The sequence below is a fragment of the Lepus europaeus genome, chromosome 9 (genome assembly GCF_033115175.1).
Source record: "Lepus europaeus isolate LE1 chromosome 9, mLepTim1.pri, whole genome shotgun sequence".
In the NCBI taxonomy this organism is placed as follows: Eukaryota; Metazoa; Chordata; class Mammalia; order Lagomorpha; family Leporidae; genus Lepus; species Lepus europaeus.
Window position 1 is genome coordinate 94,786,520 of NC_084835.1, and position 26,455 is coordinate 94,812,974.

At 44.8% G+C, this 26,455-nt stretch overlaps 1 protein-coding gene across 4 annotated transcripts in view; it reads left to right on the top strand.

Annotated features, from left to right (window-relative positions):
• Positions 1 to 15,451, top strand: part of ARK2N (arkadia (RNF111) N-terminal like PKA signaling regulator 2N) — a 93,616-nt gene extending 78,165 nt beyond the window's left edge. For 3 of the 4 annotated variants that reach the window (XM_062201610.1, XM_062201609.1, XM_062201611.1), the window contains exons 4-5: positions 1,419 to 1,545; positions 11,473 to 15,451. In XM_062201610.1, the coding sequence (XP_062057594.1) occupies positions 1,419 to 1,545; positions 11,473 to 11,662 (317 nt within the window). In that variant the 3' untranslated portion in view covers positions 11,663 to 15,451. The remainder of the gene's footprint in view (positions 1 to 1,418; positions 1,546 to 11,472) is intronic. The other variant, XM_062201612.1, reaches the window with a different exon arrangement.
• The last annotated feature ends 11,004 nt before the right edge of the window (positions 15,452 to 26,455 follow it).

Consider the following 26,455-nt stretch of genomic DNA (forward strand, 5'->3'; position numbering starts at 1 on the left):
AAGAGAGATTTTTTAAAAATTGAAGAAATACTTTTGTATCAGATGGCAGTATATTCAATACACTTTAAAGAATAAATGAAAATTCATACCCATTGTAACTGTTTATTCCATGTTAACTCCTAAGTATTCCAAAATTCATCCTTTCAAATAAGAACACATAAACTGAATCTTTAACTCTGTTAGAAGAGTTTTCACCTGTGTACTTTGGTTCTGTGCTGTTAGCCTTTGTTGAGAGAGTTCTCAGAAGCTTGTTTTCTGTGATGTTGGCGGATGTGTTTGACTGCATCATATAGTATGTATGCTTTCTGAAAACCTTGGTGAGCCAGTCCTTCCACACCCCAGTGCCACAAACTGTTGTGCTTTTCCAGAGCACATGGTCTGCTTCTGTCTAATGAGAACTCTGGACAGTGTGCAGGTCACGTTTCGGTTGCTCAGAGCCAAAATTACGATCTTCTAGCCTTCCCTTCTAGGTGTAGTTTGGATCAGACTTGTCAGTTCTGCCTTCCTTAAACAGAGGTGGGGAGCATATGGCCTGCGGGCTAGAGAAGGCCTGCAAAATCACTGGGTCTGGCCCTGCCAAGGCAGCCACAGGCGAGATTTGAAATTCAACAAGTCTACAGCAGGCTGATTTTTTTAAAAATAAATATAACTTTTTTTTTAAAAAAGAGATTTTTTATTTATGTATTTATTTATTTGAAAGGCAGAATTACAGAGAGATAGAGACAGAGGGGGTATCCATCCGCTGGTTTACTCCCCAAAGGGCCAAAACGGCCAGAGCTGAGCTGATCTGAAGCCAGGAGCCAGGAGCTTCTTCCAGGTCTCCCACATGGGTAAAGGGGCCCAAGGACTTGGGACATCTTCTGCTTTCCCAGGCCATAACAGAGAGCTTGATTGGAAGTGGAGCAGCTGGGACTTGAACCAGTGTCCATATGAGATGCCGGCACTGCAGGCAGCAGCTTTACCTGCTGCGCCACAGCGCTGGCCTCACCTCATTGCTTTCTATCTTGGTGGTCATACAGATCATTTAAAAGCCGACTGGAGCTAAATTTTTTTTTAAAAAATTTCAGAGTAAAAGTATTTATTATAGTTTATACTATTAGATATTTACTGAAGCATCAACTTTTTTTTCCCCTTGAGAAATAGGAGTAGAGAACACGAGATTTTGAGTTCACGTGTGTGCTGCCATAGTATCTGAATATATGCCATGAGTGTGTATTCTGTTAATTTTTTAAACTATTTCAGATGAAAGAAAAACAAAAGTTCTGCCTCAGCTTATTTGATATGAGTATCTCATATGGGCTATTCTAATTCTATGATTCAGCCAGGAAGTAAAATCTGTCAATTGTTTCTGTTGTTTGTGAGAAGTCAAACTATAGTACTTTTTTTTTTTTTTTTTTTCTTTTCTTCCCTTCTCTCAGGTCACTTGGATCCAGGATTCTTGACAAGTGATAAACCATCTACGGGCAATGCACCACTTAATGAAGAAATTAATATTGCCTCTTCAGATAGTGAAGTAGAGATTGTGGGAGTCCAGGAGCATGCAAGGTAGGATACTAACTGGAGTATTCTGGTATTTTAAATTGTGAATTTCCTTTTATCCCGAAAACAAGGTTAAGAAAATTGGTAGCCTCCTCAAGTGGCTGGCATGAATGGTGGGAGCTACCTCTTGACTTTCTTTGGCTTCAGAAACATTTTTGTTCAGACATGATAGAAACCTCAGAACATGTGGGATAGTCTCATAGCAAGGTCATCTCAACTCTACCTGTGCTTGAACTAGAGAGGATATTTTTTTCTTTTTTAGTTTAAGCAAAGTTCAAGGTAGCTTGAAAGATATTTCTCTTATGATAGTGTTGGCTGGTGCCACGGTTCACTAGGCTAATCCTCCGCCTGCGGCGCCGGCACCTCCGGTTCTAGTCCTGGTCGGGGCGCCGGATTCTGTCCCGGTTGCTCCTCTTCCAGGCCAGCTCTCTGCTGTGGCCCGGGAAGGCAGTGAGGATGGCGCAGGTTCTTGTGCCCTGCACCCGCATGGGAGACCAGGAGGAAGCACCTGGCTCCTGGCTTCAGATTGGCGCAGCACGCCGGCCACAACGTGCCAGCCATAGTGAACCAACGGAAAAAGGAAGACCTTTCTCTCTCTCTCTCTCTCTCTCTCTCTCTCTCTCTCTCACTAACTCTGCCTGTCCCAAAAAAAAAAAAAAAAAAGTGTCATTGTTCTTTCTTACCTCCCATTCCTACTTTGCTGCCTTTCACTTACCTTGAAGTATATTGGGAGCACACAACCAGGGAATGTGCACCTGTCATCATACCTCTTTGCCTGGTTTCCAAGAATATCTCTTCTTGTCTTTCATTAAAAAGCAAACTTGTAAGTTATTTTGATCTATTCTTACCTCATATATTTCTGGTGTTCTTATTCTTATACTAAGGGAATCCTGTTTCTCAAGATAAAGTCACATCAAATTAGTGTATAGTATTATGAAAATAATTATATGAAGTTTGGCATTTTTAAGGTAAAGTTCAGCAAACTATGGCTAAGAGTCTACTGGCTGTTTTTATGTAGAGTGCAAGGTAAGAGACTGTGACCCCACATGCATGTGCTTCCATCTGCTGTTCACTCCCCAATTGGCTGCAGCAGCTGAAGCTGCACTGATCCGAAGCCAGGAGCTTCTTTCGGGTCTTGAGATGTGGGCATCTTAATCACTAGGCCAAATGCCCCCCCCCCCCCCCGAATGTGTGTGTTCTGTGTAACAAACTTCTTTTGTGTTGTAAGGGTTAAATTGTGACTTTTCTGATAGCTAAGTATGTGACAGTACCTTGCTCTTTCTTACTCATTGGTTAGCTGGGCAATAAAAGTTACTAGCATTTCTTGTGTTTTCTGATAACTAAGTATGTGACATAGTACCTTGCTTTTTACTCATTAGTTAGCCGGGTAAAACAGTCACTAGCATTTCTTGTGTTGCTTCTATAAAAGGCAGATGTAGGAGTGTAGAGTGAGGCTGAATTCAGGTACACATGAATATGATCTGACTATCCTTTGAGAGCATTTAAAAAAAAAAAATAGTGGGAACTTTAAGGATGTAGAATTAACTTAGTTTAGCATACCATCTCTGCCAAAGTGGTCAGTCTGGTGTTCATTGCTACTAGCCTTGCCCTAGCTCTTCATCCTGTTCTGTATGTATGTCCTGAGTATGCCTGCATAGCTGCTTCCTTTTTCCCACTATTTTGATGGGAAAGAATTTTCATTCTTTGATCTTTCCTTTATCTCCTTTGTTTAAGTTCTTTTCCATTTTTCCATTTATTCTCTTCAAGCTGATCTCTCCATCAGATGAGGAAGACAGAGCTACGGATTTCTTCCTTCACTTAAGCATGTGTTTGCCATTAGTTTATTTCGGCCTTACAAAATTGGAGATATTTTAAGCTCTGTTTCAGGGTCTTTCTAGAATATTGTATTTCTTCAGGCTCCCTGCTATTAAAATACCTCTCATATAGACAGATTGATGTAGGTTAAGTATTTTCACTGGTGCCAGGAGCAGGTTATCCATTCACCAGCTGCTTTTTAGGTTACATTTCAAATTTTGATTCTTTGTACTCACCTGTTCCTACTCAAATAGGAAAGAGAAGGTAGTAACCAGTGTTGTTTATCTAATCTTCACTATGCTAAGACAGATCAGTTGTCCAATTAACTTATATTGTGTCTCGTTTCTTTATTGCTTCTTTATGTAGAAGTGTTACAACATGAGCCACTCTTCTTTTTAACCTCTTTGACCAGCTTTTTTTCCATCTTGAAATTTGTTGCTTCCTTATCAATGTTTTGATACCTGCAGTTAAAATTATCATTATGTTTCTATGAAAACTTGGGAGATTTAAATTCAGCCCCTGTCTGCCAACACACAGAATCTTTAGTACACTCTTTGAACTGGTTAGGCCATTTATCCAGATTGCCATTTACCTTATGGACTTTTGTTTTGCTCCGTGGCTGGTGCTGTGACATGTTGGGCTGGGCCTCTGCCTGCGGCACTGGCGTACCATATGGGCACTGGTTCATGTCCTGACTGCTGCTCTTCCAATCCAGCTCTCTGCTGTGGCCTGGGAGAGCAGTGGAGGATGGCCTGGGTGCTTGGGCCCCTGTGCCCACATGGGAGGCCTGGAGGAGGAGGCTTTTGGCTTCTGGCTTCATACAGCTCAACTCTGGCCCTTACTGCTATTTGGGGAGTAGGCCAGTGGGTGGAGGACCTATCTGTCTCTCCCTCTCTCTATAACTCTGCCTCTCAAATTAAAACAAAACAAAAAAAGGTTTGACTTATGCTGTATTTTAAATAACAGGCTATAACATTCCTTTTGAGAACTTTTCCTTAAAGGCTTTGAAGTGTAAAAGCTGTATTTTACTTTGTTCCATTGGTTTGAATCCTGGAGAAATCACTTCTTATAGGTTACTAATCAGTTTTGAAACCTCATGGTTAACACAAGGTTACCTCAACAAGTTTATGGAAAAGTAGAAATCTTTGGTTAGATCTTTTCAGTGTAAAATGGGATGTGGAGCTTGCAGATCTGTTGGCGTGTTTTTAACTGTATCCCCATCACGTGAGGGTATCTCTTTAATTGGGCTTTGGGTCTAGGACTGAGTAGAGTTTCACTAACTGTGCTCTGAGTTTTCCCTCCAGAGGTGCCTTTAGAAGTAGCATGATAGTCTTGCAAACATTGATGTTTAAAAGCTGGGAAGCAGGTAGGGGAAGAGACTTTCTTGTTGGTTGTTTGCTCCCAAATTGATGTGGCTCATCTGAAGTTTATTTCTCTTACAGGTCTAGGGTCGCAGTTATGAAGTATTGATGTGCTCTGGCAGGGTTATCACTTGGAAAAAGGTTTTAAGTTTTGGTCCACATCTTTTTGTTCTAATTTGATTTGCTCGTAGAGATGTTTTGTGTGGATTTAGTTGTCCTGTTATTTTATCTTTTGATATTCTACATCATTATGGGCTTTCTGAAAGTTTCGAAAACTCAGGCTTGCTCCTTGTTCTTTTTAGGGTTGTGATTGTTCTGGTGTTGGGTATTATTTTTCAATATTGGAAGCATTTTGTTTGATCTTTGCACTCAGCAATTGTGCTTGTGTGCCTCTCCCTCCTGTTTGAAAACAGTTGTTTTTCTTTACTTGCTTGTTACTATCTTTTCTTCTTCTTTTAATGTGCTTTCCTAGCTTCTGTGTTTCCTCTGGTCTTAGACTGGGAAGCATGCTCTCTGAACTAACGGTTGAACACATGTCTATGGCTGCCTTATATTGCTGTGATGAACTCCTCACACTGTCTAATGCTACCATTTCCAGATGTCAGCTTTTGGACTATCTAGTTTTACCTGGTCTTCATTGCTAGTGAAGTGCAGACTTTGCCAGCCTCTCTAGTTCTTCTGTACCCACTTAATTTTGCCAGAAGTTTTGGCTACAGCTGTGACCCTCATGCCATGCTTTTCTCTGTCCCGGATCCCTTTTCCTTCTCTTCTACTTGCCTTACTGGCAACTTCCCCAGGAAGGTGAGTGTGTAAAGCCCAGATAGTTCCGTCATGGAACTGAGGCTTTTAGGAATAAGACCCTTACCTCATTTTAGTTTGTTAGTCCTGTGGCCATTGGTGTTAATGTTGATTCATCTGGAAGCAAAAAAATTGGTGCAGGAAGCTTTTGCATTGAAAACTGATCGCTTCATGGAACCAGTTACTAACATTATCCCTGAAAAATAGGGAGGCAAACAATCATTTCCCTAAAATCCCAAGGATTTGGTCCATTTTCAATTAGGAAAAATAAGTAGTAACAGTAGCTAAGAGGTGGCCTTCTGGTTCTGTAAATGAGAACAAAAATGGTTAACATTTGATTTGTTCCTTAGAATGGTAAGCTAACTATATCGAACACTGGCCATCAGCACCTGCTCTGATTTTTGTTTTTTTGTAAAGATTTATTTTATTTATTTGAAAGAGTTACACAGACAGAGAAGGAGAGGCAGAAAGGCAGAGAGAGAGAGAGAGAGAGGGAGGGAGGTCTTCCATCTGTTGGTTCAGTACCCAGTTGGCTGCAATGGCCAGAGCTGCGCTGATCTGAAGCCAGGAGCTTCTTCCAGGTCTCCCATGTGGGGGCAGGGGTCCAAGCACTTGGGCCATCTTCTGCTGCTTTTCCTGGCCATAGCAGAGAGCTGAATCAGAAGTGCAGCAGCCGGGACTTGAACTGGTGTCCATATGGGATGCTGGTGCTGCAGGTGGAGGCTTTACCTGCTACACCACAGCACTGGCCCCTATTTTTGTTTCTTTCTTTTTCTTTTTCCTTTTTTGAAAATGAATTTCTTTTTTTTTTAATTAATTAATTTATTTGAAAGAGTTTCACAGAGGAGTGGCAGAGAGAGAGAGAGAGAGAAAAGTGTTCCATCCAATGGTTCACTCCTCAGTTGGCCGCAATGGCTAGAGCTGCGCCGATCTGGAGCCAAGAGCCAGGAGCTTCTTCCGGGTCTCCCACATGGGTGCAGGGGCCCAAGGACTTAAGCCATCTTCCACTGCTTTCCCAGGCCACAGTAGAGAGCAGGATCGGAAAGTGGAGCAGCCGGGTCTTGAACCGGCGCCCATATAGGATGCCAGCGCTTCAGGCTAGGGCGTTAACCACTGAGCCACAGTGCCCACCACCCGCGGCCCTCCCCCCCTTTTCTTTTTTATGATGTTAAGTTTCTCCTCTATCAGTTTTAGTTATAAAGAGTAGGAGATTATTCTGTCAAAACTTACTATTACTTTCCCCCATTTCAGGATGTGAGGCCTAAGCATTTTCTTGGTTATAGAATTGGAAACATGATTCTAGGTTGTGTTTCATGCCTGTCACCAGTGCTATGCAGATGAAATGTTTTGTAGGTGCAAAGCCTGTATCTCTACCAAAATTGGATCATACCAATTTAAAAACCAGCTGAGTAAGCTGCCAACTTTCTTTCATAATACAGGAAAAGCGTATGTAATAATGCATGAAAGCCTATGTTTAATGTTGGTTGAATCACAATGTTTTGAGTTGATCACATTCTTTTTTATCAAACAGCTCTGGAGGGCTTTGCACAACTGTTGCTATCCTACTGCCTCCTAAAGTTTTCTTCCTGTCTACCTGATGGAAGTTACTCTGTAATGTACACAATCTTGTAAAGTGGTTGAAATGTTTCTCCAGGACTGTTATGCTCACTCAGTTGGCTTTTTTGCTTTGTATTATTTATGTGTGTGTGTGTGTGTCTCCTTGTTCAGTCCTGATCCCTCTCCTAGTTACCATTTTATTCAGTCAGTATGATTGAGATCATTAAAACAAAGCATCTTTTGAATGTTTTATTTGCTTATAACATACAAAAGTCACAATATATAATTTAATTTTTGAAAACAGCTTGAACCCAAGAAAACCACACTTGGATCTGGATACAGAATAGATGTTCCTTGTGCTACTTTCCAGTCACAGCCTCCCCCATGCCTTTCCCTCCATGACTACTACTATGAATTCTTAAGAGGCTAGTTTTGCCTGTTTTTGAACACATCTTACACTGTGACCTTAGAGGTCGGTCATCTTACAAGCTTCTGTAACACTCTGGACAGATGCCCTGGGAATTGCTTTAGTGTTTATTTTTACTTTTATTTATTTATTTATTTATTTTTATTTATTTATTTTTAATTTTTGACAGGCAGAGTGGACAGTGAGAGAGAGACAGGGAGAAAGGTCTTCCTTTTGCCATTGGTTCACCCTCCAATGGCCGCCGCGGTAGTGTGCTGCGGCCGGCGCACCGCGCTGTTCCGATGGCAGGAGCCAGGTGCTTTTCCTGGTCTCCCATGGGGTGCAGGGCCCAAGCACCTGGGCCATCCTCCACTGCACTCCCTGGCCACAGCAGAGAGCTGGCCTGGAAGAGGGGCAACCGGGACAGGATCGGTGCCCCGACCGGGACTAGAACCCGGTGTGCCGGCGCCGCAAGGCGGAGGATTAGCCCGTTGAGCCACGGCGCCGGCCACTTTTATTTTTTTTTTAAAAGATTTATTTATTTATTTGAAAGAGTTACAGAGAGAGGTAGAGAGAAAGAGGTCTTCCATCCGCTGGTTCACTCCACAGAGGGCCACAACAGCCAGAGCTGCGCCGATCCGAAGCCAGGAGCCAGGAGCTTCTTCCGGGTCTCCCATGTGGGTGCAGGGGCCCAAGGACTTGGGCCATCTTCCACTGCTTTGGCCATAGCAGAGAGCACGATCGAAAGAGAAGCAGCCGGGACTAGAACCAGCGCCCACATGGGATGCTGGCGCTTCAGGCCAAGGCGTTAACCCACTGCACCACAGCACTGGCCCTTGCTTCAGTGTTTAAAAGGCAGTGTATTCCATTTTGTAGTGACTGTGATTGTTGTGTAGCGATGATTACCCCGAACTTGCTTTGCAGACACCTGTTCGTGCTCCTTAAGCCCTTGGATCCCTGTGCAAGGTGGAGTAGTGCCTTCTGTGGTGGCTGCTCAGCATACAGTGATTCTCTCCTTTGGGAGCCACTCTTCCAGCTGCAACTAATCATAGCCAGGAAAGCTTTGGACCAAAGATGGGATCATTCCCAGAGGAAGTGGAAGTGTGAAGGAAGAGACTGAGAGGGTTGGAACTTGTCCCACCAACCTCAGGTTCTTTGAGGTGGTCCAGTGTCCTAATTTTTTTTTTTTTTTTTTTTTAAAGAAGCCTGAGTCAGTTTCTGGAACTATTAACTACAGAAGTTTCTATTCTTAGGTAGCTTAAAAAGTACCTCATCTTATTTTTCTCCCTCCTTCTGCTGTTCTTCAGTAGTAAGTTGGGTCTTAAAACTTCTCACTTTCCTTGTCTTCTTTATACACCAGATACTGTCTGCAGTCTGGTTTGCTCTTATCAAATGCTCCTGGGGCCCAGGCAGTGCTTCTCCCAGTCAGGCTTGGTCTGGTACTCCAGGTGTAGTCAGAGGAAGGCCTAGTTATTTAGTGGAAAACAGACCGTGAGTGGAGGTCTGCTTTTGCTCCGGTTCTATTCATAACTTGCTTAAGGCACTGCTAGTTGTCTTTTGCCCTTGTTTTCTCTTCCATAAAATGAACAGATTAGATTAGATCCCTTTAAAGCCATTGCCTGATGTTACAAAGTGTGATTACTTAGGGAGCCAAACAGGGTAACAGCTGGGGCTGTATGCTTCTTTTATGTCAGAGCTATTTCTAGGAATTCTGCCAAAGATTGCATTGGCTGAATCCTTACCAAGTTTCTAGCCAGTTCGACTTGAGGTAGTCCTTGTACAGAAGAGCTTTGGACCTATTAAAGAACTTTATGTTTTTGGTTTTTTTTTATTCTTTTTAAAGATTTATTTTATTTATTTGAAAGGCAGAGTTACAGAAAGAAAGAGAGAAAACTTCTATCCACTGGTTCACTCCCCAGATGGCTACAATGGCTGAAGCTGGATCAGGCCCAAGCCAGGAGCCCCATCCAGGTCTTTGACATGGGTACAGGGGCCCAAGACTCAGGCCACTTTCCACTGCTTTCCCAGGCACATTAGCAGGAAGCTGGATCAGAAGTGAAGCAGCCGGGACTCAAATCATTGCCCACATAGGATGCTGGCATGGTAGGTGGCAGCCTAATGGGTTATGCCTCGATGCCAGCCCCAACTTTTACATTGTTAGTCTGGTCCTGTCTTTATCCTCTGCTGTTGTTGCCTGATTTACTGCACACACCTGTGAGGTGGCAGAGTGATGTGGAAAGCGTTGGTCCTGAGGTCAGGCCTGCCTCTTCGACTTACCACTTTCAGGCAAAGACTTCAGGCAAATCGGAACCTGTCGAAGCCCCAGTTAACCCACGTATTGGGAATGGGCAATGACTTCGTGTCTGCTTCATAGATCTGTCGGAACTGTCAAATAAGGAAATATATTTGAAAGTGCTGCATAAGCTTGGTAGTCTGTTGGCTGGCAGTCATCAAAACCATTTCACTAAATGTTGAATGGACTCTTGGCTGCCATTTTCCTGTGACTACCTGGTCACTTAATCTTGAGTTCACTTAATGAATTGGACAGATTTTGATTAGACGTTGGGCTTTCTGTTATTATAATGCTTTTTATTAGCTGATCTTTGAAAATATAGTAGCCTTGAAGTTAGTAATTGCTTAGCCCATTCTGACGTGGAACTCTGGCACTGTATCTAGTTGGCCTTCTGGCCCCAAGGGGTCTGTGCTTTTGCACCTTCCTCTCCAGTCCCCCTCCTTCCTGGGCCTGGGCTGAGGCCCAGAGCCTGGAAATCAGTCTAGATCTCAGGGGGGTGACATGAACCCAGTCACTTGAGCTGTCACCACCACCCAAGATCTGCATTAGGACAAAGTGGGGAGTCAGGTATCAAACCCAGATCCTTAGACGTGGAATTCGTTCATCTTAACCACTGAGTCAGACATTGGTCCCTTGACACCCTTCTTGGGAAGGGAGTAGTTCCAGGCTACCCTTTGTCAGAGCAAAGCATCTTTCTAGGAGCCTGGGACCTGGGCCAGTTTTGCAACTGAATTGTCACCCTAATATTCTTTTGAACCTCATGGTCAAGTAGTATTAAGTCAAAGTGGATTTTCAAGTGACCATGGTTTATTGCTTATTGGGTTCAGCTTGTCAGAACAGCTGCTTGGGAGCCACTGTGAAAGTTCACGTGACCTGCCTCAGACCCCTGGTTACTTCTCACATGCCTGCTTGGCTACTGGTCAGTCATTTAGATGTAAGGGCATTTATAGCAATGGCAGCTTGAGCTGCCTGCTGCTTTTTATTTGAGTTAATCCTTATCTTAGTGCTTCATCCTGGGGACTCATAGTTGTGTCATTTGCCTGGAATGTGGGATTCAAGGTGTTTCAGGCACACTCTTCTCCTGGTGATCTCTAGGAGTGGTTTGCCCTTCTGATGGGATCTTTTTAGAGAATCTAAACCGGGTGCTTCAGCCTTGTTACTTCTACTGAACCAGGGCATAAGCAGTTCTGATGAAGGACCCAGGCACTTCGGTTGTGACTTCAAGACGATTGAAACTGGTTGGTTCCGTATGACCTAATATTTGCAGACTTCTGCTCTGTACAGTGTAATTACTCTCTCTTTGAAGGTATTATTAGCAAGCAAAAGTTATTTCACCCATTCTCCTGTTTGTCTTGTTTGGCATCTTAATTTTGTCCTGCACTTAAATGTTGCCCTGTCATTAAGGTGCCAGAGGTTTAAACACGTGCAGCAAAATGCCATCTTGCTGGTGGCCAGTGATTGAGCTGGACACAACCTGGGAGTTTCTGAGACAAGACTCTTGGCCTGTTTATGGCTGAACTGAAGGATAGAGACACGGGAGGGATGGGGTGGGGCTGGAGAAAGGTTATTGATTGTGGGTTTCCTGAACTTGCGTAAAAGGCTTATCTTAGTAAAAGTATTGACCAGCAGAACTGCAGTCATATTGTCCTCTGTTTCTCCTGTGGTGGGATTACGCATGCTTTTGCTCTTCCTCTCCCTTGTAGGTGTGTTCATCCTCGAGGAGGTGTGATTCAGAGTGTTTCTTCGTGGAAGCACGGCTCGGGCACGCAGTACGTGAGCAGCCGGCAAACACAGCCATGGACTGCCGTGACTCCTCAGCAGACTTGGGCTTCCCCAGCAGAAGTGGTCGACCTTACCTTGGATGAGGATAGTAGACGTAAATACCTACTGTAATACGTTGTCACTGTGTTTCCTCTGCACTGTTCCCTGCCACTTCCTCCTCCTCCTCTCTGTGACACGGAAGTTCATTGTCATAGCTTCAGCTTCAGAAGCTGTTTGTGGCATTTGTAGAATTGAAACTCATGGAAAATCCCCTCTCCCCCATTTTTTAATTAAAGAAGTCACTTAGGAAAATAACTTATCACAGAGAAAAGGATTTCTTTTCTTCTTTCCCTCAATAGGCCTATGAGAATAATGAATTTTATTAGATGACTTCATTTTACTTGGTGACTTTTAATCTTAGGAAACTCTGCCTTCCTTCTAGAATAATATTTAATTGCCAGATAACATGGATTTCAGTTTTTGAATCTTGTATTTATTTTTCTGTATAATAAAATTAATATCTAGACTTGACCACTATCTGCCCCACCCTCACTGGCACCCTCACCTTAGGGCATTCACACACATATCAGTCAGGTCCTTATTGGCATCTAGTAGGGCATGTGCACTTAAAAACCTGTCCTTCAAAATAGAAGACAGAAGTATTACAAAGTATTTTTTTTTTCTTTTTGGCTCAAGCCTTCGGCCTTCTTTCCTGACTTTGTTCCTGATGGACTTTGCACAACACAAAGAATTGACTTGCCCCTTTGTGTTTCTAAGTATTACCAAGGAACCCTAGCTGGTCTCCTTATTGCAATAATTTATGACTCTGTGGAAAATGTCTCCTTTGGATTAGAGACATTTCAGGTAGATCCCCACCCAGAGGATGTCTGGGCATCAAAGGAGGAGAATATTGAGGAATCAGGGAGCATCTGTCTCCCTCAACTGTTTTTCATGGTTTGGTCAAATAATGGGAGAACACTGAAACCTATTACTAGTCCTTAGGGAGAACAAAAAAGTTGTGTGGCTTCTAAGGCTACAGCTGTTGCAGATCTGAGAGGAGAGTGCCACCTTTCGTAGCTGCTCTCTATAAAAGGTGTAATGACTGTAACACCTGAGCTGAACTAGACCTGATGCTATATTGGGATGTTTTCCCGACCTCTGCCTTCTAAGAAAGCATACCATGATTTAAAAAAACAAAAACCAGATATATGCTGTGAGAACATGAATAGCACTGTAAGTCTACAGTATCTAAAAGGAATAGCAGAGGGTAGTAGGAGCTTCAGGGACTTCAGGAAATGCTAGCATTGGAGTTTTGTGGCATTAGTTACTAACTTTTCCCTCTAATATCTTGTAGTTATTAGTGAATTCTTTGGAAAGCAATACCTAGAGTTAGAACACTATGTATTGTGCCCAGGCAGAGGGAAGTATACTGGCACAGAAGACCTCACCTTTTATTTTTCATGGTTTTTGTTTGCTTTCATTGTTTTTTGTTTCTGTCTCCAGTGTTGCTGTAGTCTTTTGCCTCTCTTCCTAAATGCCTCGGTGGCTCTTCCATATCAGAAGAACATGAGAACCATTTCAGTTTCCACACACATTTACCAAGTGGCTACTCCGCACTGGGCACTGTGCAGGGGTAGGTGCTGTGGAGGCACTGGGATGAGGGAGACCCAGCCCACGTGCACGGGCATCCGATGCTGCCTGGCTCCACCTGCCTGGCCTTTTCTTGTGTTTTATTTGAAGACAAGTTTGTTCCTTTACCCTTCATCTTGCTCCTTCAGTCCTTCTGTGTACCTCCTCCTCCTTGGGAACGTATTTGAGCGTGTTTTCCTTGATCTTCTCGACAGCATCTCATTTGATCTGGCCTCTGTTCTTCAGCTTTTCATTTTCCTTCTAGTCTACCTTTGATAGAGCAGGCTTTTAAGATCATGAACCGCTGCTTTTAGCACCTCACATGGCCACAGTTCTAGACAAAAACCAAAGACCCAGAAGCCAGTGCGAAGTAGGACCTTCTGAAGACTCACTACTGGTGAATCCTCGAACCTTCACGTTTTACTTTAGGACTAATTTATTGAGTTTTACTGTTACACATTATTTTTGACTTGAATTAAAATATTAGACAAGCAGAAATGTATAATTTCTGGTCTGTGTTTTCCAGGAAAATGATTGGGAAGAGAATAGAGTGGATTATATGACTTGAAGTATTTGCATCTTGTTTTTTTTTTTTTTTTTTTTCCGCCTGTGTTAGAGCAGAGCCCCGTTTTTGAAGACTGTGTTTGCATTACTTATTCCTGTGTCAACAGTGTGTTCGTCTGATTCCACATAGCAGGTGATCCTGTGGCATAGTCTCCATACTCCCCGAGTGGCGCCTTCTACAGAGAGGCCTTTGGGGCATGTTGTGTGCACACTGGGTTGGGAACAGAGGGTGGACTGGCAGTCAAGCTCTGTTTTTTGGCCTTTTGCTTTACCACCAGCTTGCACTTTTCCTAACTTGCTCCTTAAGGCGTCCCCAACTTCTCTGTGTGATGCACTGGAACAGAGATGTAGACATTGAATGCAAACAGGGCAGGGGGAGGGATGGTAGATGGTCAGCTTTCCTCTCCCCTATGAGGTTGGCACTTTTCCACATAATAGCTGATGATAGAGAGACCCTGTTTCACCTCTTCTTTCATTTTTCCATCAAGAGGAGTGGGGATGTGGTTTCAGGCAAGGTTTTGATAAAACTCTGTGATATACAATTTCTGTGACATTTGAAATTTCTTTTAAAGGGATGTCTTTTAACCAGAGCTTGCATTTGATAGTGTAAGTAGTTTTTTAAGCTTCACAGGACATTGTATGTTCAAAGTAGTAGCTCTTCTAAAATGGGACACATGGGATTGGTGGATGCCACTGGTTAAACTCCCCTCCCTTCCAATTTGAAGAAGCAGAGCAGTAAGCTTGCTGCTGCACCATCATGACTGCCATGTAACTTACAATCTCTGCTGTCCAGTGACTGTCGTTTTGTTTCGCTGGTGGGGGCCAGACCGAATGGGCTCCGTAATTCTTTAAAATATGAACTCTGCTTTTGCTGTTACTGATTGTGAACATGAACTATCTGATTTGCTAATTTAGTCCTTTGTTCATCTTTACTTTTAGCAGACTAGTACCATTGGTAACTTAAAGATGAATGTGTTGCCTGCTTTTTATACACGTGTCACAGAGCTTTGAAAAAGCTAGGGACACAATTTCGTCTTCTTAGTTTCAAACTTTTTTTTTTTTTTTTTAAAGGAAAAGAGCCCCTGATCCCTGTTCTCCAATGTGTATGATGTGACTTCCATGTATATATAAAAATGATTGCACCCTAACCAAACTTCCTCAGATTGTGCACTGTTTGTTTAAAATAATCACGTATTTTAGTCCAATGCTGTTGTACTTTTATTTTTCATTTTATTTAAAACACTACTTACTTCTTATTCTTTTAACAAATTTTAAAGGGTAGTGATCTTAAAAAAAAAATCACTGGATAACTAGGAAATATTTTTGTTGTTGTTTTGTTTTTAAAAGAGTACAGAGGTCTTTGAAGCCCTTTGCTCTTCTTACCGTGAAAATGAACTGTTAGCCATTGTATGGCTAGGAACCAATGCACTTGGCGCGTAACAGATCTGCTGTTGCTGGAGTGTGAGTGTGGACTTGATGCAGTGACGACAAATCATTGCTTAGAATTAATGTTTTCAAATGTGCAACTCTAGTTTTTAAAATGAAATTTGGTTCTTTACATTCATTATTTAGTTTTTGTTTCCATTTAGTATTTAATGGTCTTTGGAGAAAAAAATAATAAAACAGAGTGTTATATATATATTTTTTGGTGCAAGATAAGATTTTCTGTTTTTTGAAATAAGTCTGTAGCATAAAGGTTAAACTATTTTAAGACAAAATAAAATAGAGTGTATTTAAACAATGCTATTTTCTGAGGACTTTTTTTTCCCTTTCTGCTTCAGTGAATTAGGTGGTGCCTGGAGCAGCTCCCAAGTTACCTTTTGGATGTGAAAGTAGATTACGTTTTGTTACAGGATACCTGATTTTTCCAAGCAGTAGCTGTGTCCTACTTCCAAGGTGTGTTGGATCTAGATAAAGATGGTTTCTCAGGATGGACCTTGTGGCCCAGCAGCGACCACTGCAACACTGGCATACCATAATGGAGTGCTAGTTCTATTCCTGGCTGTTCCACTACTAATCCAACTTCCTGCTTCTGTGCCTGGGAAAGGAGGGGATGATGGCCCAATTGTTTGCAGCATCCTTGCCACCCACTCGGGAGACCCAGATGGAATTCTGGCTCCTGGCTTCAACTTAGCCCAGTCTTGGCTGTTGCGGGCATTTGGGAAGAAAACCAGCAAATGGAAGATTGAGCTTGCTTGCACATTTCTCTCTCTCCCTCTTTCTCCTTTTTGAATAAATGAATAGATAAATCCTTAAGAAGGTAGTTTTGCATTAGTATTCTTGTGGCACCCCCACCTCCACCCCTTAGTGAGGACCAGAGAAGTTTCAAAGAGGCCAAAGGCTTTGTAGTACTGGGCCCCTTTGCTCTTAGGAACAAAACTTGGCACTTCCTGGAGCTTTGCACCTCAGGGTAAGACGCACACACTTTGCACATGGTTGTATTCTGAAGGAAGTCTAGGCAAATAAACAAATTAAGAGCCTCCAAAGCTTCTCCCATGGTTTGGGTTTGGTTCTATGCTCAATTTCCTTTATTTGGTTATCAAAGTGATAGGAACTACCATATTGTCATCTCATGATTTCTGTAGCCTCACATAAAGGAGAATGAGGCACCAAGAGTGAGTCTTACCTTTATTAAAATATCTAGCTCCTGAATCTCTCAATTTTCCATTTAGTTTTGCTTACACTGGAAAGAGATCTTTCAGCAATTAGGAGATATACTTTAATAAGTAGGAAATGTTGGGGCCGGCGCTGTGGTACAGTGGGTTAAAGCCCTGACCTGAAGCGCCGGCATCCCATATAGGCGCCGGTTCAGGTCCCAGGTGCTCCTCTTCTGATCCAGCTCTCTGCTATGGCCTGGGAAAGATGGCCCAAGTCCTTGGGGCCCTGCACCCACATGGGAGACTCAGAGGAAGCTCCTGGCTTCAGATTGGCACAGCTCTGGCCGTTGCAGCCATCTGGGGAGTGAACCAGCAGATGGAGGACCTCTCTGTCTCTACTTCTCTCTGTAACTCTTTCAAATAAAATAAATATTAAAAAAAAATAAGTAGGAAATGTTTTCAATTTTTTAAAGTACTTGTTTTGTACTTCCTTGTATCTGAGACGGAGCTATATTAGTGCCTATGAGAGATTCTTTGACTTCAGAAGAAAGTTGTTTACATAGGACTTTGTTTTTGAATTCTTGCCCTTGGATGCTACTTCTGAAAAAATAGGCACAAGTAAGTAACATAACGTGTGGCTGGTACTTTTTTTGGGCTGCTTCTGTCTTCTGTTTGTTGCTAGCTTTTGGCCTTCCCTTCCTTATTGGTTTGTTTTTCACAGCACATGCCTGCTATTTATAACTTTAGTCCAAACATAAAAATTGCAAATAAATCCTTACCAAATATATACATACCTCCGCAACTCCACTGTTACAACCGAAGTGAAGTGGATTGCTTCTAGGCTTTGTTTTAACCATGTTACCGCTCTGTGAGGAATGATTCTTCTAGGTCATTGGTCGGTATCATTGTATTTTCCTGACTCCATGTTCAAGAGCACCGATGCCCAGATTAGCTCTTAGACTGCAGTGGAACTCTGGCTAGCAGACTCTGCTTGGGGCGAAAGAAGGCAGTAGAAAGTTGGGAAAGGAGCAGTGAGCTTAGAAAAAGGTGCAGGTGGTGATGGGGAGAATCACAGAGGCACAGAAAGAGCACCCACTTGTCCAGAGGTGGTGCTGCCTGTTAGTTCAGTTCCGGGCTGCCATTGTACTGCTCTGCAGGTGGCATGCCTTCGTGTGCTGACGACTTAGGCAGGAATCCTTTTGTGTGGTGAGAATCGCAGCCTTGACGTCCCATTTGGAAGGGTGGAGGTGTAAAGGTAGGAGTGAGTGCTGGCAGAGTGGTCTAGTCTCAGAAGAGAGGTGTGGCAGCAGCAACAGCTCGAAGATCCTGGCCAGCTGGTTGGGAACCTCCCCTTGTCGGGTGTTAGATTTGCATACCTTCCCACTCTTTAGGGAAGGAAGCTATTTGCTACCGACTTCCTTTGTGCTTTGGTCGTCGACACCTGAGAGGAGTCGGGTGTGTTTTGATTGCTGCAACCCGAGTGTGGGAAGGCGGAGTGATGTGGACTGCTGAGCCCTCACTCCTGCAGCTGATGCTAAAGCAAGGCAGGCTAACGGATCTTGGATTCTGCAGCATGAGGGGGTCGGACCAGAGGTTCCAGAGGTTCGAATGGATGAGGTATAAAAGGCCTGAACCCATCGAAGCACAGCAGGTTAGGGACGCCCCTCCCCCTGCCTGTGATGCCAGCATTGCACATGAGCTGCTGGTTTGACTCTCTGCTTTGGGTGCAGGGCCCTGATGTGCCTAAGAAGGCAGCAGAAGATGGCTCAAGTACTTGGGCCACTGCCACCATGTGGGAGACCAGGCTGGAGTACCATCTGGGGAATGAACCAACAGGATAGGTTTCTCTCTGTCCGTCCCCCCCCCCCCTTTCTGTAACTCTGCCTTTCAAATGAAATAAACCTTTAATAAATAAAGCCTGACCCAAGGAATAAGAGACCCTGGGAAGGCCATGTGGCTGCTGAAGGATTTGGTTTCTGTACCTGGAAAATGACGAATGTCTTAGGTTTCTTTCCTTAGACTGAAAAGCTGGGCTGTGTTATTTTAGGGGTATTTTGTTGTTCTGTAGAGCTATCATCAGACTTTTCAGACAGGAACTCCAGAGAGCTGCTCACTCCCAAAAGCTATTCAAAGGACAATAGCTCTACCTTCCCACTTAAGCTTTTAGAGGGCCTTGGATGACTAACACCTATACAACCTTGAACTTCTACAAACTCTTTGTTTTCAAAGTTTTAAACAACTGTTTATTTGCAGATGGGGTAAGAGGTGGTACAGATTGTTGTCCTAATTTTACAGATTGAAAAACTGAGAACAGCATATCTATGTACCCAGATTTACATAGCTAGACTTTGCAAGAGCAAATTTTTCTTTTTTCTGATTCAAATTAGGACTTTTTTACTTAAAAGAAAACCAGAACCTCATTTCCCTGCCCTATTTTCCTTCTTTTTGCTGCTATTCCACTTTGTTCTGGCCTGAGAAGAATTCATAGTTTTCCTGAGAAGGTAATGTTGGTTTGATTCCCTTTTCTCTGGGGCAGGTGGCCACAGGTTAAAACATACTTCAGATCAGAACCACACTGCTGAGTGTGCACCCCAGCCCAGGCTCTGGGATGACTGCAGAGATGTTTTCCATGGATTTTCCTATGTCAGAGTGTATGGAACAGAAAAATAGGAATGGCCAGTAAACAGGAAAAGATGCTTGGGCTTACTAGTACCTAAGGAAATGCCATTTCTTGGAGGCCAAAGCAGGTAGGAATATGTTTAAACCCAACAGAGAGAACAATGGTGGATTGCTTGTCTGCTTATGGGAGCATACGTTGCTAAAACTATTTTGTAAAACACTGGAAGTGTCTAATAAAATTGAATATGTGTACAACCCATGACCCAGCTATTCTCCGTCTTATGCTAATATCCCAAGCAGTTAACACTGTGTTTGCAGCTCATACAGGGAAGTCATGGAGTCAGTTTGGTGTCCATCTATAACCAACTACTGTTTTTAAAGGAAGTAGAATAGCAGAAAATAATTGGGAACAATGTTGTTAAACTTATCTATCTTAGATACTGACACACATCCATACAAAAATATGTGTGTGATAGGGTTAAGATGTAAAATGTGTGCTTTTTTTTTTTTTTTTTACATTGAATTGTAGTTTTTTAAAAAAAAGATGGGAAAGATGGGGAAGGTCATGTTTTAGGGAAACTAGTGTATGTGCTCCAGTGTTTGCTGTCATTTTTCCAGTTGTGTGCTATTTCAGCGTGGGTCCATCAAGATGATAGATGGAAAATATATCTATGCAGCATTAAGCCACCATGGAAATTAAAGAACTAGACCTATATTTATACACTTGGTTACATCACTATGAAAAAAATTGCAACAGCGTGGCATGAAGAAAGAGCAAGGTTGCAGAATGCATCTTACATGATGCCATTTGTATGAAATGTCCTAAGGCAAAACGGTACTGCATATTGATAGGGGACACATACACACGTAGTAAGTATAAAGAATACATGAGGATATTAAACAGTAAATTCAGGGTAGTGGTTACCTCTGGAGGGGGAGGTCTGGAGGAGCCTTCAACTTCACTGGTAAAATTTCCTAATTTGGGGAGCACAGGTGTGTTATTCTTTGCCCTTTGTGGTATATATTTAATATAATAAAGGGCCTTTTTTTCTGTTTCAAGTACAAATAATAAAAGCTTGTCATGACTTTGCTGGTATGTTAGCAGCAATGAAGTCTCAAACTCTTACTTTCAGAGGATGTCAACTCTTTAGCTACGTCACCAAAAGCACGAGTCACAAATTTGCTAAGTTGGACTTCATCAGAATTAAAAGTTTGGGTGGTGGTTGTAGCACAGCAGGTTAAGCTGCCACGTGGGATGCCCACATCTCATGTCAGAGTGATTGGGATTGAGTCCTGGCTTATCTGTTTCCAGTCCAGCTTCCTGCCAGTGTGCCTGGAGGTAGCAGCAGATCATGGGTCACCCACGTGAGACCCAGATGGCGTTCCTGACTCCTAGGTTTGGTCTGGCCCAGCTCCAGCAGTTGCAGGGGCTTGGGGAGTGAACCAGTGGATGGAAGATTTCTCCTTCTGTCTTCCTTTCCTGTCACTCTGCCTTTCAAAGAAAATTTTGTTTAATTAAAAAAATTTGTGCTTCAGAGGAAATGACCAAGAAAGTGAAAGGAGAAGCCACAGAATGGAAGAAAATGTGAATCTTAACTCTGATAAGAAAATTGTCTTGGATATCCAAAGAACTCAATAAAATAGACAACCCAGTTTAAAAACGGCTAAGGCTCTGAATAGACATGTCCTCAAAGCAGTGTCTGCTTGGTCGATAAGCACATAGAAAGTGTGTGTACTTCCCATGTCCGAGAGGCCAGTCGAAGCCACAATGAACTATCACTTAATATCCAGTAGGGTGGCTAGGATCAGAACATCAGGTAACAAGCGGTGGTGGGCAAGTGGAGTGGGGAACTCAGAAGCCTCCTCACACGCTGCTGGTGCGAGCATGAAATAGAATAGTGCGGCCACTTCCGAAAACAGTTGGGCTGTTCCTCAAATGGGTGAACCTAAGAGTTGAGTATGACTCAGCTGTTCTAGAAATGTGCTCAAAAGAAATGAAAACATCCACAGAAAAACATTTATTCACAATAGCCAAAAAGAGGAAGCAGCCAACATGGCCATCACTGATGAATGGGTAAATGCGGTTTGAGCTGTGTAACAGTATTACTTGGCCATAAGCAGGAATACTGGTAAGTGCTCACAACAGACCACATATTCTTCTATTTATAGGAAATGTCCAGACAAATCTTTAGAAACAAGTAGATGAGTGGTTTCCAGAGGCTGGGAGAGGTGGTAGTAGAGATTGCTAGTGGATAAGTGTTTCTCTTGGGGCTGATGAAAACATCCTAAAATTACATAGTGCTTTAAGCTATTTGCCGTGAAAAGGCTGCCACACTGGGGCCGGTGTTGTGGCGTGGCAGGTTAAGCTGCCACCTGCAGCACTGATGCTGGTTCGTGTCCTGGTTGCTTCACTTCCAGTTCAACTCCCTGCTAACGCACCTAGGAAAGCAGCAGAGGGTGGCCCAAGTGGTTGGGCCCCTGCACCCACATGAGAGACCTGGAGGAAACTCCTGGCTCCTGGCTTCAGCCTGGCCCAGCCACTGCTGTTGCAACCATTTGGGGAATAAACCAGCGGATGAAAGATCTGTCTCTCCCTCTCTCTTTCTTGCTCTGCCTTTCAAATAAATAAATGAAATCTTAAAAAAAAGTGCCACACACTTAAAAAAAAAAAAGTTTAAATAGGTGAAAAAAATGTAACAGGTGGGGGCAGAAAGGGTAGTTGGAAGGTGCCATCCAGCTACCAGGGAGCCAGGAGACCAAGACAGCTGTAATCGAAGACAAATGTGATCAGCCTTCTGTGGCTGCAGACCGCCTTGATGCTGACGTGGGACTTCAGGAAAACTCCCCTCTGTAAAGAAAATTTATCTTGTGGAGAATTCTGAAGCATCGAAACCTACCACTAGGGGTCGGCGCAGTGGCGCAGTGGACTAAAGCCCTGGCCTGAAGCGCCGGCATCCTATATGGGCGCTGGTTCTAGTCCCGACTGCTCCTCTTCCGATCCGGCTCTCTGCTGTGGCCTGGGACAGCAGTGGAGGATGGCCCAAGTCTTTGGGCCCCTGCACCCACGTGGGAGACCTGGAGGAGGCTCCTGGCTCCTGGCTTCGGATTGGCGCAGCTCTGGCCGTTGCGGCCACCTGGGGAGTGAACCAGCGGATGGAGGACCTCTCTCTATCTCTAACTCTGTCTTTCAAATAAATAAAATGAATCTTAAAAAAAAAAAAAATAACCTACCACTCAAAGGTGCATTTTGTTGGTCAAGGAGCCTTTCTTTATTCCCTGCTCAAACACGAACGCTCATCAACTCACAGCAAACGCTAGGGAGGCCTTGTGTGTGAGGTGGCGCAGAGGGTACTAGTGGGTTCCTTTCAGGGCTGGAGCGTGACCACAGCCCGTGAGCTCACGCAGACCCTGCTCCTGGCGTGGGAAAGATTTGCAGCCGTTGAAGGGGCCCTGATGGCATCCTGTGGGCAGTGGGTTGGGGGTGGGGCAGTTCTCACACATCCCCCTAACCCCTGAGTCTGGTGCAGTGATTTCTCTCCCTGAGAGTCACTGTCACTGCTGCTAAGTCCACGGTGTCCCTCGGTGCTGAGGCAGAACACACGCTGGAACCTTGGCTTTAGTTGGAATCGGGTGCTTTCATCATTTAGTCTCCCACACCTCAAATTGTTCTCTCAGTTCTGCTCATTAGCTCTTTGGGCTCTTGCCAAAGTGTGTTCATTTGCTAGTGCATTGAAAAATACTGTCAAAAATGCAAACTTTTCACCCCGCAGCAAAATACCCCAAATCCTTTCATCACCAACCAGTCAGAATTCACATGCAGGTCCAGCTGGCCCAGGGTCCTGTGGGCAAGTGTCACGTGAGCCCAGTCACCGCTAGGCGGCAGATCCAGAGGCTGGGGAGGGGAAGAGGCTCAGGCAGCTCAGGGCAGGGGCAGTGTGTGTCTCGGGTTGGAGAATGTCACCATTTAACCACTGATGAACGAGCACACTCCTCTGTGTGGGTCGGGTGCCTCATTCGTAAAGTGGGGATGATAGGACCTACCTGCCTCATGGGATTGTCCTTGAATGGTTGGGAACCAGCCCTGTGCCATCGGGCCTGCCGGATCCGTGCCAGCCCTTGTTTGGCTAGCTGTGCCGAGAAACATGGTTGCTGGTAACACCTGTGTGTAGGCCTGCTAACATTTCAGTGAAGGGAGGGTATTTGTGGGCCCGCCTGCATCCCTGGGCGACGATAGGATCAAATAAGATCAATAGGATGATTCACAGCTGTTGGGAAGCTGCAGGCTCAGGGCCAACATTGGGGCAAGGGTAAGCCACCACTTGTGACCCTTGGTCCTGTGTCAGTGCGCCAGTTTGAGCACTGGCTGCTCCACTTCCAATCTAGCTTCCTGCAAATGCACCTAGGAAGGCAGTGGAAGAAGAGCTTGTACCCCTGCCACCCACGTGGGAGACCTGGATGGAGTTCCTGGCTTCAGCCTGGCCCAGGCCTGGCGGTTACAGCCATTTGGGAAGTGAACTAGCCAATGGAAGATCTCATTCTCTAGCTCTCCCTCTCTCTTCTCTCTCATCTGCCTTTCAAACATTTAAAAATCTGGCAGGCCCAATGACTACAGAAGCAGGGCTGGTAACAGAAGTCACTCACTGGACAAAGAAATGACATGGGAAGTTGGCTTGGCTGCAGAGAGAAGCCCAGCAGGAGAGAAAAGAGGTTCAGTGTTGCAAATGTATGAATATTTTGAGAAGAAAATGGAAATCTGAATTTTAAGGATGTAAACCTGGGATTTTTGGTTTACAAATGTTCATGAGTGGCTATGGTCTGACCTACTGGAATATACCTGTTAGTCTATAATAAAATAATAAAAACATGGGGGACCTGTCACTGACATGCCACTGTCCCCATTCCTTATTCCCCGGGTCTGGGGATGGGACAAAAAAAAGTGAGCCTGGGGTGGCCTGGTGCGCTGACCCTCATTCTCTTGTAGGCTGCTGAGACTTTGAGCTGCAGGTGAGCCACTCCCGTAAGGGACGCAGCACCCGGGGAGCTGGAGTCAGTTTCAGGCTTGGTCTGGTGTATCCCCTGGGTACATCTCTGGCTGCTAGACAGTTAACCAAATGGAGGCCAAGTCCGTGTCATCTCTTGCCAGTCATAGAACCTGGATCTATCCTATTTGGCCTAGCTCAGCCAGGACCTGTGTGGGCCAAACAAGATTTGTCTGCAGCAGGCCTAGTGTGGCCTGCAGACTGCTGGTTTGCTACCTCTGTACTATGCAGATTTCACTGATTCAGCCAACACTTAGTGTTTGCTGTGTGCTAGGCATTGGGCCAGACCCTGGGGCCAGTCCTCACCATTAAGTGACTGGCTCTGATGTAACAAACCGTTGTCACAAAGCCTGACAAAATGCTAAGATTACAGCTCAATGCAAGGTATTATGGGAACAAAATGAAGTCCCCCCTTTCCCCACCAGCTGGTGTGATGGAAAGAATGAATGATGGAGCGGCTTTTGCAGAATGCCAAGATTTTTGCTAAGTTTGACGGATGGATAGGGACTGAAGGAAGCAGAGGGTGTGGGTGGGTATCATTCAGGTGCAAAGCCCAAAGCACAGAGCAGGGAGAGGGCATGGCGCAGTAGAGAAACTGGTATCAGAGGGAGGGCCGGGGCAGCAGGGGGATACGCTGCAGATAGGAGAGCCGTTGGTGATGGGCCTTGGAGGTCTCAGCAACAGCCTACAGCCATGCTGACTATGGAGACAAAGGAACACGTTTATTACTCACAAAAAGGCTACACTTGGGAAGAAAGATGACATCTAAACACATATAGGCAATGAAGGTATACCTCTGAAATGGGAAAGACAAGGTAGTATGTAGGGAGGAGTTCAGTGGCAACAGTGAGTGAGAGGTGACATGTGGAAGTGGGGAATTAGGAAGCTGCTGCAGGAGTCCGGCAGGGCAGCGATGGAGGCGGGATCAAGGTGCTGGAGGGGGTGGCAAGGGGAGGCTGCCTCAAGGAAGACTGGTAGGAGGTTGAGGCTGCAGAACTTGGCGCTGGGGTCACAATGGCTTGCTTGGTGGATCGTGGGCCTGAAAGGAAAACGTGAAGGAGACGAGGTCTGGGGAGGGGCAGATGTGCTGGCCCCAGAGCATCCACTGCAGCACAGGCGCTGAGCCACCATGCAGCCAGCACGGCAACCTCGGGAATGGAGGAGCCATGTTGATGAGTGGAAGTGAGACAAGCACCCGCACATTGAGCCCCCGCCACTGCTGGCTGATGTGCCGGCACAGAGGCGGGGGCCCTAAGGTCTTGCTCAGCCAGCCAGGCCTGTTGACGAGCGTCGGGCCTTTGCACCTTAGGAAAAGCAGGGAGCCCTTCCTGGGCTTGATGCCTGGTGTTAACCTGAGGGCTTGGGGACTGCCTCATTTATCCACACTGTATCTTGTAACCTCGTCTCAGCCTAAGAGGCCTGTTTTATAGCAAAGGAGGTGGGTATGTGACCATGGGATCCACTAATTGGGTATACACAGTGGATCTATTAGAATGATGGGATGGTGAATTAACAGCTCAGCTGAGGTCCCCAATCAGGGATGATACACTGGAGTTGGGTGCTGTCATCAAGAATATAGTTGATAAGAGAAACTGTGTCCCCAGTTGTTAGAATACCCAGCTTCAGGAGCTGAGGGTGGGTGTAGGATTGGTCCCTCTCACCGTCACTCTCAGTGATCCACTTGTACCAGGTAAAGAAGTGTTTAGAACTCAGGAAATGTGCTCGAGAGTATGTCTGGAACTTGGGGGAGAACGTTGCTTGGGGCATCCAGGCCCAGTGACATCAGAGAATGGGCCCTCAGAGCAACCACGGCCTGACAAGGTCAAGGTCAGGGTCAAACCAACCAAGGACTCAGACCCCCCAGGAACATAAGCATGGGTCACCCCATCAGGCAGACAGCCTGGACCAGCTGAAGTGTTAGCTGGCAATGAGGAGAAATGAATGGCAGTTTCAGCCTCCGGACCTGCAGCAGTGAGTGGGGGTTTGCTATAGCCCATCGTCAATTATCAGCGAAGCTTTTTCTACTAGATTATGACTGGCTACCACCTGGAAGACAGGGCTTAACGTGGGGCTTGAGTGGGTCGGGACTGTGCAAGGAACTGAGCATGTGGGTGCCCTGGATCACGTGCCTTCCGGTAGCTTCTGCACTGAACCTCACCTCTGCTGGACAGTGATGTGTGAGCTCAGGCTCAATGCTGACAGCACCCCAGTTCAAGTACATGGATTACCTTGTTATGAATTTTTTAAGATTTATTTGTTTATTTGAAAGGCAGGGAGAGCTTCCATCTGCTGGTTCACTTCCCAAATGGCCCTGACGGCCAGGGTTGGGCCAGGCTGAAGCAGGAGCAGGAACTCCATCTTGGTTTCCAGCATGGTGGCAGGGACCCAAGTACTCGGGCCATCTTCCACTGCCTTCCCAGGCATATTAAGAGGGAGCTGGATCAGAAGTGGAGCAGTTAGGACTTGAACTGGCTCTT